Raw genomic sequence first — 12,371 nt, forward strand, 5'->3', positions numbered from 1 at the left:
AAAGAGTTGTTCGAATTTATGTAAATGGAGTAATTAAAACAGCGGTAGAAAAGATTGTTATTGTACCGAGATGCTGTGACAGCAAGACGAAAGCAGCCGAAGTCATTCGGAAACATTCGTAAAATAATCTTGCATTTCTTGCGTAAAATAGTAAAAAGTAGACATTTATCGAGCTATGTCCAACGCTCTCGGTCGTGTTTTCGTCTACGGAGGCAAGGGGGCCCTCGGCTCTGCTTGTGTAACACAATTTAAAGCAAAAAATTGGGTAAGTTTGTTTATCTGATTAACTAGATATATTATTTGCAATCATAATGATCTTTAATTTTTATTGTTATTTTTTAGTGGGTTGGAAGTATTGATATGAAAGCTAATGAAGCTGCTGATGCTAATGTCATAGTCAATGGTGATCACAGCTGGAAAGAACAAGAAACAAGTATTCTTGCTCAAGTGAAGGATATTCTCAAGGAGGAAAAAGTTGATGGCATTATTTGTGTTGCTGGAGGCTGGGCTGGTGGCAATGCCAGTCATAAAGACTTCCTTTCTAATACTGAATTGATGTGGAAACAAAGTGTGTGGAGTTCTACTATTGCTGCTAGTATTGCTGCTCATTATTTAAAAGAAGGTGGATTTTTATCCTTGACTGGAGCCAAAGCTGCGCTTGAAGGAACTCCTGGTCAGTAGATACTTTATGTTATCCGGAACGAACTGTTATAAAAAAGAGACTTTTTTGAGGTCATTATTTTATTAAAATATTTGAAATGTTCTCATTTTCCTAAAAGTTAAGATTTAAAATCAGATTTAATTATTAAAAAAATGATAACATAACATAATTTTATATTAAAATATTGTTCTACAGGAATGATCGGATATGGAATGGCAAAAGCAGCTGTTCATCAACTAACACAATCGCTTGCTAGTAAAAGCAGTGGTCTTCCTAATAATTCTTTGGTTGCTGCCATTCTTCCAGTAACTCTTGATACCCCGATGAATCGTAAATGGATGGCCGATGCTGATACTAGTAGCTGGACTCCCCTTGATTTCGTAGCTGAGTATGTGTTTAATCTTATAAACCTCTTGAATAGTTTTATCCTATTCATTACATTAAGAGCTGACACTATCTGGATTTATTGCAGTCTTTTCTGGAAATGGTCACAGAATCAGGAACGACCAAAAAATGGAAGTCTCTTACAATTGATTACTAAGGACAATAAAACTCAAGTGATTCCAGTCTAAACCAATACCGAAATGTTTTCAAATATTATTAAATATTTACTGAGCACACTATGGCGGCATTTAAACAATGAAAAAGAGGTGAAATTGATGAATTATATTTTCTAATAATACTGAAGTTCAAATGGTTGTATAAAATATTTCATATTTTGCTTTTATTGCATTTTAATTTGTACTTATTTTGAGATAATTTATAAAAATATATTGATGTGTACATTCCTGTGTAAAAATGTAAAAAATATATGTTATCTTAGACAGCAAAATGTCTATTTCATATTCCCATATTAACCCTTCTTACGAATGGATAATGTTTATAACTTGATTATTTTATTATTAAAAAATAATAATTTATTTTAATAAATTACATAAGCTATAAATACTTGTACCTAAAGCCTTGAAGAAAAAATACTTGGATAATCTTATATATATATGAATGATAATTTTTATATTATTAATATCACAGTTTGTTTTCCGAGTAATTAATTTTACATTGGATTTTTTTCGTAGATTTCCTCTTGAAAAAAAAATTATTCATGAATAATATCTATGACATATTGATTACTGTTCTTTGATGTATTAAAATTTTTGTTAGACTATTTAATTATTGACACGTCAATTTTAAGGATTTATGATCACTCTTTACATCTTTATTAATGACAGTGGATTTTAAAGAATCAATAAGTAATAAGACGATATAAAATGGAGTTTTTTATAATTATATTCCATTTAATAATGTAAACTCGAATTTCAATTTATTCTGCTTACACGAAAATATCATTTTTATCATAATACTTTTTTCAAATAATAGATTACAAAATACGATGTAAAAAATCCAATGTAAGATTTATAGAGTTACTTCAATACGCAATAGCTGTTATCCTTTCTAAATCAATTTGTGAGCCGACTACGCAGTTGTCAATACTTATACGTCAACTTGATTGATACATAGTAAGAAAACAGAAAATTAAAAAAGTCATGTCTCAATTTTATTGTTTATTTAAAATAAATTTGAAAACTAATTTTTTTTTAATTTCTCCCCCTTTGATACTATTAGTCTTTCTCAACACTTATTCTCCCTCTAAAATGAACTTTAATATTTAAATAACACTCCCTCAAAATAAAGTGTACTCTGTGATCATGCCACGTGCTTCAACTTAAACTCATCAATAAAGAAACTAAACATTAAGTTTGCGGTTTGTGAAGGATATATTTACGCTAAAATATTCCCTACACGTGGAAAAATTCTATTTTGTAATCTAAACTATATTTACATAAATTAAAAATTAATAAATATAAAAAAATTATCTTAAAAAAATTTTTCAACTCAATGTGCATACACTTAATATGTAACGCCACAGTTTTATTATTCTTTGTGCACTTTATATTAAAATTGTATTCATTTCTGGAAAGTCTAGTCTGTGGTTATTCTACTCTAACTTTAATAGCTTAACTTTAATTGCATGAACGATTTCTCTAAACTTAAACCAAAAAGGAGAATTTTCGTTTATCTATCGTATGTACATATAAATGAATGAATATTGTTAATCTTATTTGAAAATATTCTAAATATAAAATAATGTATGTATATAAATAATAAAAATATGTAAGAGACTTTTCTTCCATTATAAACTCCATAAAGCTTTCGCATTTTTTCTAAACGCTTTTCAACTTTTAATCCTGCCTTTAATTTATTCTTATTTTTCATTCATTATAAAATTCACTTATTTCCACTGACTTTTTATGAAAGTGTGTAGTTTTTTTCATCAAATATTATTATTGAATTAAAGCTATAAATATTTTTAGCCGAGAAAATAAATAATTAATACTCTTTTTTTTTTTGCTAAATACAAATAAAATGTGTTAAAGAATATTTTTTTTCAAATAAGATAAACAGTAATTATATATCAATTGTTGATGTAAGAAAGAAGAGTATATAATAAAAAGCCGGAAAATAAAGACTAAGCAAGTAGTAGAGAAATTTAAATCGTGATAAATTATATAAAGACAGTTCTAGATCAATGTGAAGAGGGTTTTTATTGAAAAGGAACCCAGAGATAAACTTGAAGCAAATGAAGTTCAAATAAAGAAATTACATAAATATGTACAAGTCAGAAATAAAACAAAAAAATTTATCTTAATAATACAAAGAGTAGTGGGAAACAATAGGATATTTTTTTTTGAATTTGATTGCTGGGCTAAGAGTAGAAATATGTAAAGAATTTGGCACTCTTTTTGAAAAGTTGAGAAGAATTTCATATAAAAATTCAACACTAAAGAATGTCTACAAAGCGCGACTAATCTGTAGTATGCAAACGAAGTATATATGGGTTAAATAGCTTGTGACGTAGGATGAAGAACGAAAGATTTAATAAATACATAAATACAAAAATAAAATATAATAAACAATGAAATGAAATTTAAATAAAGAACACTAAAAAAATCTAAAGAAAATAATAAATCAAAGAATAATTAAATACCGACCGTGCAAAACTTAATTATAATACTCTATTTCAAGTATTGCAAATGACATTTATATCGAGTTTGATGAAAATAAAGTATCTAAAGAGAATTAAAAAATTGTTACGATAAAATTACTTACACTTTAGAAATTTATATAAAAACTAAAGGTCATGTGAATACCATTTTTCAATACTTGACAAAAGAGAATATAAATATTAAAAATTCTACTTACGTTCTTTTCTAAGGATATTAATAAATGATAACCAATCTATTAATGCTGCCATTCACTTTGACTTCTCAAGTATAATTTGATAACCAATTATAAGTTATATTTTATAAAGAATTGTACTTGAAAATAAATAGAAAGGTTACAGTTGAGTTATAAGTTTATATCATATATTTTTTGAATTCAACTTTTTCATAATGCACTATCACATTGATTTAATATTGAGTTTTGAAATGAAACTATTATTTGTACAGCGATCCATTTTTCACAATGAAATCCACTAGATTATTTCGATATTATTGTTTTACTTCATTTGTTCTTCTAATAATCTCCATTCAGCTATTAAAAAAATTATAAAATTGTTTATCAAAATTAGTTGCATGATATATAATAGATGCTTTCATTAATGAGGTATAATATTCAATATAACATGTTATAATAGAAATTTGAATACCTTCAGCAGCAAGACGTTTTTCTTCTGCCAACTTCTTGTCTCTGATAGCCTTACGCTTATCTTCTTCTACTCGCCAAGCCGCTTCTTTCTTACTTAATCTATTTTGATGGAAAATACCATAAATAATACCTGCTCCTAACATTGTCCATCTTGAAACCTGTAAAACGTTATTTCGAATATAATTTATATTTTAAAAAAAATGCAAAAATATAAAAATTATGTAATATTTCGCTTATGGAGCACGACACCACAATTTCAAGTAAAGTTCATCAGACTTGTATTACTGTACATTAAATAAAATTATGGTATTAAAGTTATAATAATTAAAAACAATATACCCTAATTAAAGGTGACGGCCTCACTGGTCGTGGATCTAATTCAACAGACGACATTTTTTTAACGAAATATAATTATTTTAGGGATGATTCCACGATCAGCTGAGTGAAACAGAGAGGATTAGTTTTGTAGTGACCTCTCTAGTTGATATCAGTAAATTACGCAATTTATCTCATGTCGATAACTTTGAATTTTTTAACAACAAAACTTTCAAATTAAATTCAAAAAACTAATTAATAAATAATTAAATCATTCTATTTTTAAAAATAAGTTTAATCCTGTAAAAACGATATGAAAGATTTATTTAATTTGATTTAAAATTTATATATAATTTATTAGGTATAGTACAGTTATCCGATATAAAAATAATACAATTCTTGGAAAAGCTCACAACCTCTACTAAAATAGTAAACAAGACCTGAAAAAATTTTACGATAAAATGGTGAATATTTTAAAAAACTTTCGAAGTTTTATTGAAAACAAAAAAAAATTGGTGAGTATCAAGTGCAAAAAACCGGTACTGTTTTATATACGAGTACGCTTTCACAGTCTGTGTAGCAACAATTGTCCATCGAGGGTGGAATCTGCGCAAGGAATGATGAAAAGAGGAAACTACCCCAGTTTAACCCTCGAGTATTTTAACGTAAAGTCAGTAGCAACCGCGGCATCCGCATGGTTGGTCACCTCGGCGATAACTCCATGTTGAGATCGACTATTTTCTTACGAGTTATATCAAAATTGAATTTATTTTTACTATTTAATTACATGAAAAAGTCAATTATATTATAAATTCAATTTATTTTCAAGTGTTTCTAAGTATTTACTAGAATACAATGTAAATAAAATCGTATATCAAGTGGAAGAGGAGGTTAAAGGAAAGTTTCGAAAACTTGATGTTGGAATGTAAACAAGACAGTAAAGATATAGTAATAGACAGAGATTCTGTAGAGCAATTAGCTTATTGATCTGTTAGAAGGATGGGTTGTCAATAGATTAATTTTGATTTATTAATAATCAATTACTCTAATAATTCTATATAATTATGGGAGATAATTGAATATATCATTTGATGAAATTAATAGTTAGATGCAAGAAACTGTAAAAATGAAAACAACACTTGAAGATTTGGATTCAATACCTGATCAATATCTCCAAGCTGTTGCTCATTATATTTATGGCTTGAGAAATTTATCGGAAACTGAAGACTTGACAAAACCACATTTACGATCATCTGTGGTTCAAATTTATCCGCTTTTTGTTTTTCTCTATACCTTGTTAATTTTTTTTGGAGTTGTTTTTAATATTTTTATGATGTTTCATATTTTTAAAAATAAATTACATCGAGATCCTACGTATGCTTATTTAATTAACATCGCCATATCGGATGTGATAAAATGCATTTTCGTTTTACCGTTTACGTTAGTGGTTCTTTTGCTGCAGAATTGGATTTTCGGAAAGTTTCTTTGCTATTTTTTGCCCATCATGCAGGTATGTTTATTTTATTTTATATATTATCATCTAATGTACTTAGTACTTATGTTTTTTTTTAATCAACAAAAAATGAAACATGATATAACATTGTTTAATTTTTAGGTAAAAAACCAAAAAAAAAAGTGAATGCTTTTAAGCTTGGGTAAATTCTTTTATTGTCAGTTAATCAAAATAAAATTTTTCTCTTGGCTTTTAATTTTTTACGTTAAGCTTTTGTAATTTATTGTGTAGTGATAAAGTCCATTCTCAAGAACCCAAAGAGTTGTTGTAACAACTGAGGAAGCAAATAAATGCAAAAATCTGAAAGCAAGGGTATATAAAAAGCAATTGAGTAGAAGAAGTTGAGAATACAAAGCAAAAAAAAATCACTTGAATCAACACATTCTATACGGTATCTTGTCATTCAATGTTTAATGAAGTACCATAACACGGAAGCTTTTAAAGAAGCCTATTTATTTAAGACCTTTATTTAAGGCCTCTACTCTAGTATATTGAAATTTTACATTCATTTATTCTTAAAATTAATTAATAATGAAATGTAAATACAATATTTTCATTATCAAGTTCTTTACTCAGTATAATAATGAAATAGAATAGAGGAAGTGGAAACTTTTTTATGAAATATCAAATTTTCGTTTGTTTGAGCGGAACAAAGGCTACTGAATGGATCATGGTATTGTTGTCAAGCGGATGATCATATTTGTTTCAAGTTTTCGGATGTACTCATGGCAGCTAATGCTTCCGGTTGATGGATGTTAATAATCTTTATTATCAAGACATATTCATCCCCAATTTAGAGTTATTCTCAATGCAGCACTAAATTAACTATTGACTTGGCGTGACTTTAGGATCTAATTAAAAACTTTTACTTTTATTCAGATATTCTCTATTTGATTTAGATTTGTTTAATATTAAAATAATAATTTTGTACATCATAAAACTTAATACCTAATGTAAAACTTGAAAATAGGGCAATTATTTTAAAAAACATATAGAAAACCTTGAGGTCGATAAATGAAAATAAAACTAATAAAAAAAGCTCAGGGCAAATAATCAACTTGACAAAATAATAGAATTTACTTGTCGATTTTCCAATTCTCCAAGGGCATTTTTTTCCTCGACCGCGTGCACATCGGCGTCTAAGAGGCGCCACAAATAGTCATCAAGGTAGTTTCAGTTTATAAACATTTTCTTCAAAGAAATAGGTGTCCCGTTGCGAACGTAATTTTACGCTACAACTAAATAAGTTGGTCTCACATGGTCAAGTTCAATTAGCCCATAATTCTCATGAAAATTCATTACAAAATACTTTTGTCAATTTTGCCTTTTTAAAACCTATTTTTAGATAAACTATAAATAAATAATATAAATCTTTGTTACAAAAATCACAATCTTTATTAATATTTTTAAATGTGTTTTTTTCTAATTTTAAAAACTCTTTTTTTGATATAAATGCTAAAGTATATAAATTCTAAAGTATTTCAAAACTTATTAATTACTTGAAAAACTTAAGTTTGTAATTAAATCAATATTCACATTTTCATAATTCATTAAAAGCTTTCTAACTTGGTAATAATTTTTTCTTTTCGTTGTTCAATGTTGTTAATATATAATATTCTACTTTACCAATTTATAAAATACACATTAAAAATTAGCCATTTTAAAATATATTCATAATGATGTTAAATAATATTCTGGATATTTTTATCTACAAACTTCGCATTATTCTGTGTAATATGATATATGCCTTTACATTGAATGCTATAGAATTTTGTTGATAATACTATTATTATAAATTGCATCGAAAATTTCTAGCGACTTTGCCAAAACGATACAATGGATGTCTCTTGATAAAAATGTAGTTAAACGAAGTATTTATGCAAAGTTGATACAAACAAAAAGTTTAATGTATTCGCACTATCTTCCACATTTTCGTATACAATATTTATGCTTGCAAACATTATTCTCTATTAATAGTTTTTAAAAAAAACTACAAGAACATCTACATCATTTTTTTTTTCTTCATCATTTCTGTTTAAATATGAATGAACAATTTTTCTTTGTCATGAGAAAGTGTGTACACTAATATCAAACATATTGCTATTTCTAATTATCTTGAAAAGTATGATATTATGTTTTTCCATATTTAAACTCTCTGCAACTCTTTAATTGAGTCCACGGAATTCAATTTAATTTTCAAAGTATAAAATACAAAACAAAGAGAACTTAATGAAGAGCAATTTTTTTTTATGTTACATAACGGAATTAAATAAATACCTCACAAAAACAGTAAATGAACAGATTATCCTGGTTTAAATAACATTAAAGAAATGCTATTATTAATTTAAAAAAGCGAGTGATTTTTATCAGATTTAAGATATCAACATTATCTGTAGTTAATCTAGGATTAAATACTTTAGTGCCTTCATTTTAACAGAATCGGGCAAATCGTGGACCATTAACGTCTGACTATAAATCGGACTTACTACTTTGACAAAAGTCATTTCCATAAAAACTAAATATTTCAATTTTTTTTGCAGGACGTTCCTTTCCATGTGTCCATGATGACTTATTTGCTTATCGCTGGCGATCGATATCGAGTTCTAAGTGATCCTGGAAAGCCAAGAATACCAGCATTTGTTTGTTCCTTGGGTTCGTGGTTTTTCGCTGTTTGTATTGCCCTGCCTCATCCAATTTATACCGTTCATATTGATCTATCTGTAAGAATTATTATCATTATTTATGACTGTTATAATTTTATTATTAAAATTAGTATTATTATTAAGTAAGGGTGAATGAAATTCTGTTCATAGGAGTTTCAAAATGATTTTGATGGTCTTGGAATCTGTATAACAAATCTTGTGGATAATATTCAACAATATATGAGAGGTTTATTTTTATTAACGTAAATATTTTTTAAAATTATACGAGAATCACACAGATCTACATTGATATTAATAAATGAATATTTAGCATTAAATATAGTTTAATTATTTGGAAAATTAAACATTAATGCTGTTTTCTAACTCACGGTTACAAATTGTCTGTTTTTAGTTTAGAAAGATTAATTGTTTGTTGGACAGGAAAAGCTTCTTTTTTTGGATAACGAGCGGAACAGAGTTTAAATGCGTGTTTGTAGTCATGAGAAAAAAAGCTCTTTTATTGTTCTAGTTATGCTATCGAAACAATTGAAGTAATTTGTACGTAATATGTTGTTGTAAAGTTTAATGCTAAATGGCATGACTAAGACATTTTTCTTGATGTACTTTTTACAACGTATATTGGTTTCGTTGAACATTCTATCGTGATTTTGAGATTTCTAGTTATTACATCTATTACGCGGCAACTAACTTTTCTTTTTTAAGTGTGATGTTGGGAATTTATAATCATTTCTAAGATACAAATAATAACTTTGTAATTTTAAAGCTGAAAAAAATTTATAAAATCAGTCTAGTGTAATTAGAGATTAATTTCGTGACAATACACAAATGATCCATGCACTTAATGCTACTTAATGTTTTTAAGGAAATACAAGATGAAAAAAACGTTAAAGTAAATGTACCAGTTATCTGATAAAAATATCATTGATGTAATTGTGAGTAATGAGGTATAAATTTTTTCCACCATTAATTTCAAGTAATGAATTTTCAGGGAATATTTGACAATATTTTTCATTCATTTTTAGTAATTAATTATTTTTTCAATAATTGTTGCTTTTTAGGTTCTTTCGTGTAGAAAAAAATAAGAGATATTTGTAGAAAAAAATTAAATGCTTAATATTTTCGATTTTCACATGAACGATTAGTAAGATAACATCTCATTGAATCATAAATAATATTACTACTGTCTTGAAATTGAAAAATGTTTCACCACTCGTGCATCTATCTCAAATCATACATTGTTTCTCATTGGGGTGAATAAGTACAACTTCGTGATAAAAAGCATTTATGATGGAATAAATATAATACCTCGGACTAATCAAATCGATCGATTTTGTTGCGTCTAAAGAGTAGATTTTTCCGTATTTTTTTTTCTCAGTAGAAAGAAAAAAAATTAAGACTATTTTTTTCGATTAAAATATTATTGAAAAACTTAGATAACTTGAGGACATGACATAGTTGCCTGATCTCAAATAGACATATTTAGTTTAGTTGTAAGTTTATTTTTAAAAAAAACTTTATTTTTCTTTTCACTATTTCCACGCAAGAAAATTAACATATCCTATTCAGTGCAATAAAAGAATAAATTTTTTCTTTGTTAATTACATAAAAAATATTTTTCAAATAATTTGTTTGCTGCATTAAACAATAATTAAAAGTAATAGCAATCTCTAATTGAAATTTAATTTGAATAAATAAGTGTTTTATCAAGTAACATGAATTTTTCCAGCAACTACACGTGAATGGAAAGTAATTTACAGCGTACATAAAATTACGGATTAATTAGAGTTTCTAGGTTTCAAAAGCTCATCTAACATCAAAGGACTACAATTCTGACAATTTAACATCTCGAAATAAACATCAGTAAATGAACAAAAGAAATTAAAAGACAAATGACAAATTTAATTTCTCACATTTGATTGAGTGAAAAAATTACTTTCACTATATATGTGGTGACTTTTTTTACTGTGTCAATATCTGCGTGATTTTAAATTAACTTTTCATTAGATATATTTACTATCGTGTGTAAAGTTGCAAATGCCATGTTTTTATCACCAGATTCGACTTTATCATTTTATGAAACTTGATACGAATAATTTTCATGTGAACTAACAATAGTAGTTGAAGTCAAGACTTAACTAGATCAGTTTTGCCTTTAAATTCAGTTAGAAGTTTTAATATTTCAAATCAAACTCAATAATAAAAATTATAATAATTGATCAAAAAGTTTCTAAAAGGATTATATTTTTTAATCACTCTAAAATTTAACTCTTGTTTTGAAAAAAAAAAATGTATTATAAGAGGCTTTATCGAAATGAGTTGAAAAATAAGAATATCCAGGGATTGACTTCGATTTTGAATTAAGCTTTATTGAAAAATTTTTTTCATGCATTAATAAATATTACAGCAGTACTCGTGCATAGAAAATTATAAAACCGTGTCACTTGCAAGTGACACTCGAAATTAAGAAGTTCATAATTTTTCCTTTAAATGTTTTCTTCTAATTTAAACTCAACTTTTAAACTCAGTAATTGTCATATTTCATACCAAGTACATATTAATTTTCCAATATATCTGCTAGATAATTAAATTCACAAGTAATGTAAAGATATATTATGTAGTAAAATTTTTAGTAATATTACAGGCAATAATTTCAATTTTAATTGTGACTCGAATAATTAACGTAAAAAAAATTTATTCTCATAAAATTTAATAAAATGTTTTTATTCGTAGATAGAATTTTTTAATCATCTTTTCTTTATCAACTTAATAAAAAAATCATTCGAATGACAGCAAAATAATATAGGTTTTGCTTCTAATCAATTGAAAAACAACTTATTTGATGATGGTTGTGAAAAAAATCCTTCGTCACGAACGCTTATTATGAATTCATGTGTCCCAGACGTGATATCGAAACAGATTGTTAATTTATGTAATCTACAAGTCAAGTATGTTATCAATCGATATTCAGTATAACAATGAAAATTCGTATACTGCGTAGTATCATGCAAAAAAGCCAAAAATCTTTTTTCGGTAAAAAATAGCACCCAGTAGTAAAATAAATATTTTTTTTTATTCAATAGTAAAGTCTGTAATTTATAGATAATTTCATGGAACTTGAAAAAGGTTTTGGGAAATATGACATAAGTAAATTTTTAGCAAGAATTTAAATCTGTGATAACAAAAATTTTTCTTGGCATAATTTCAGTACTTACCACACATATTACAGAATAAATTTCAAATATTGACATAAATTTATGCTATTTTAGTAGTTTGGTATTCTCATACAAGTTACAAAATTGAAGCTTAAATTTAATATTTTGCATCAAAAAATTATAAATTTAAATTTACTCTTTTGTAGTGAATAAAGTTTACAAAATAATCGTAACATCATGTTATATTCCAAGAATTTTGGTTTATTATTTTATTTATTGAGAGTTGGTATTCTGCGTTTTCTATTCCAATAGTATAATCATAAAAATATATTGTGTAGAGAGTCAACATGTTGAAATGA

At 26.5% G+C, this 12,371-nt stretch overlaps 3 protein-coding genes across 3 annotated transcripts; 2 read left to right on the forward strand and 1 right to left on the reverse strand.

The window, feature by feature from the left end:
• Positions 1–113: 113 nt before the first annotated feature.
• On the forward strand, positions 114–1,372 carry Dhpr (dihydropteridine reductase). The gene is made up of 4 exons (XM_035089334.1): positions 114–265; positions 343–673; positions 857–1,049; positions 1,134–1,372. The coding sequence occupies exons 1-4, from the start codon at positions 176–178 to the stop codon at positions 1,231–1,233; spliced, it is 714 nt and encodes a 237-aa protein (XP_034945225.1). The 5' UTR covers positions 114–175; the 3' UTR covers positions 1,234–1,372.
• Positions 1,373–4,064: 2,692 nt separating this feature from the next.
• ATPsynE (ATP synthase, subunit E) lies at positions 4,065–4,848 on the reverse strand. The gene is made up of 3 exons (XM_035089359.1): positions 4,709–4,848; positions 4,371–4,527; positions 4,065–4,255 (listed from the first exon to the last, which is right to left on the reverse strand). Exons 1-3 carry the CDS (start codon positions 4,760–4,762, stop codon positions 4,221–4,223), a joined length of 246 nt encoding a protein of 81 aa, XP_034945250.1. The 5' UTR covers positions 4,763–4,848; the 3' UTR covers positions 4,065–4,220.
• Positions 4,849–5,291: 443 nt separating this feature from the next.
• On the forward strand, positions 5,292–9,106 carry LOC118070613 (probable G-protein coupled receptor 83). Its single transcript, XM_035089319.1, has 3 exons — positions 5,292–6,194; positions 8,738–8,917; positions 9,011–9,106. The coding sequence occupies exons 1-3, from the start codon at positions 5,793–5,795 to the stop codon at positions 9,104–9,106; spliced, it is 678 nt and encodes a 225-aa protein (XP_034945210.1). The 5' UTR covers positions 5,292–5,792.
• Positions 9,107–12,371: the final 3,265 nt, after the last annotated feature.

The sequence above is a fragment of the Chelonus insularis genome, unplaced genomic scaffold (genome assembly GCF_013357705.1).
Source record: "Chelonus insularis isolate UGA/USDA-ARS -01 unplaced genomic scaffold, ASM1335770v1 contig_66_pilon, whole genome shotgun sequence".
In the NCBI taxonomy this organism is placed as follows: Eukaryota; Metazoa; Arthropoda; class Insecta; order Hymenoptera; family Braconidae; genus Chelonus; species Chelonus insularis.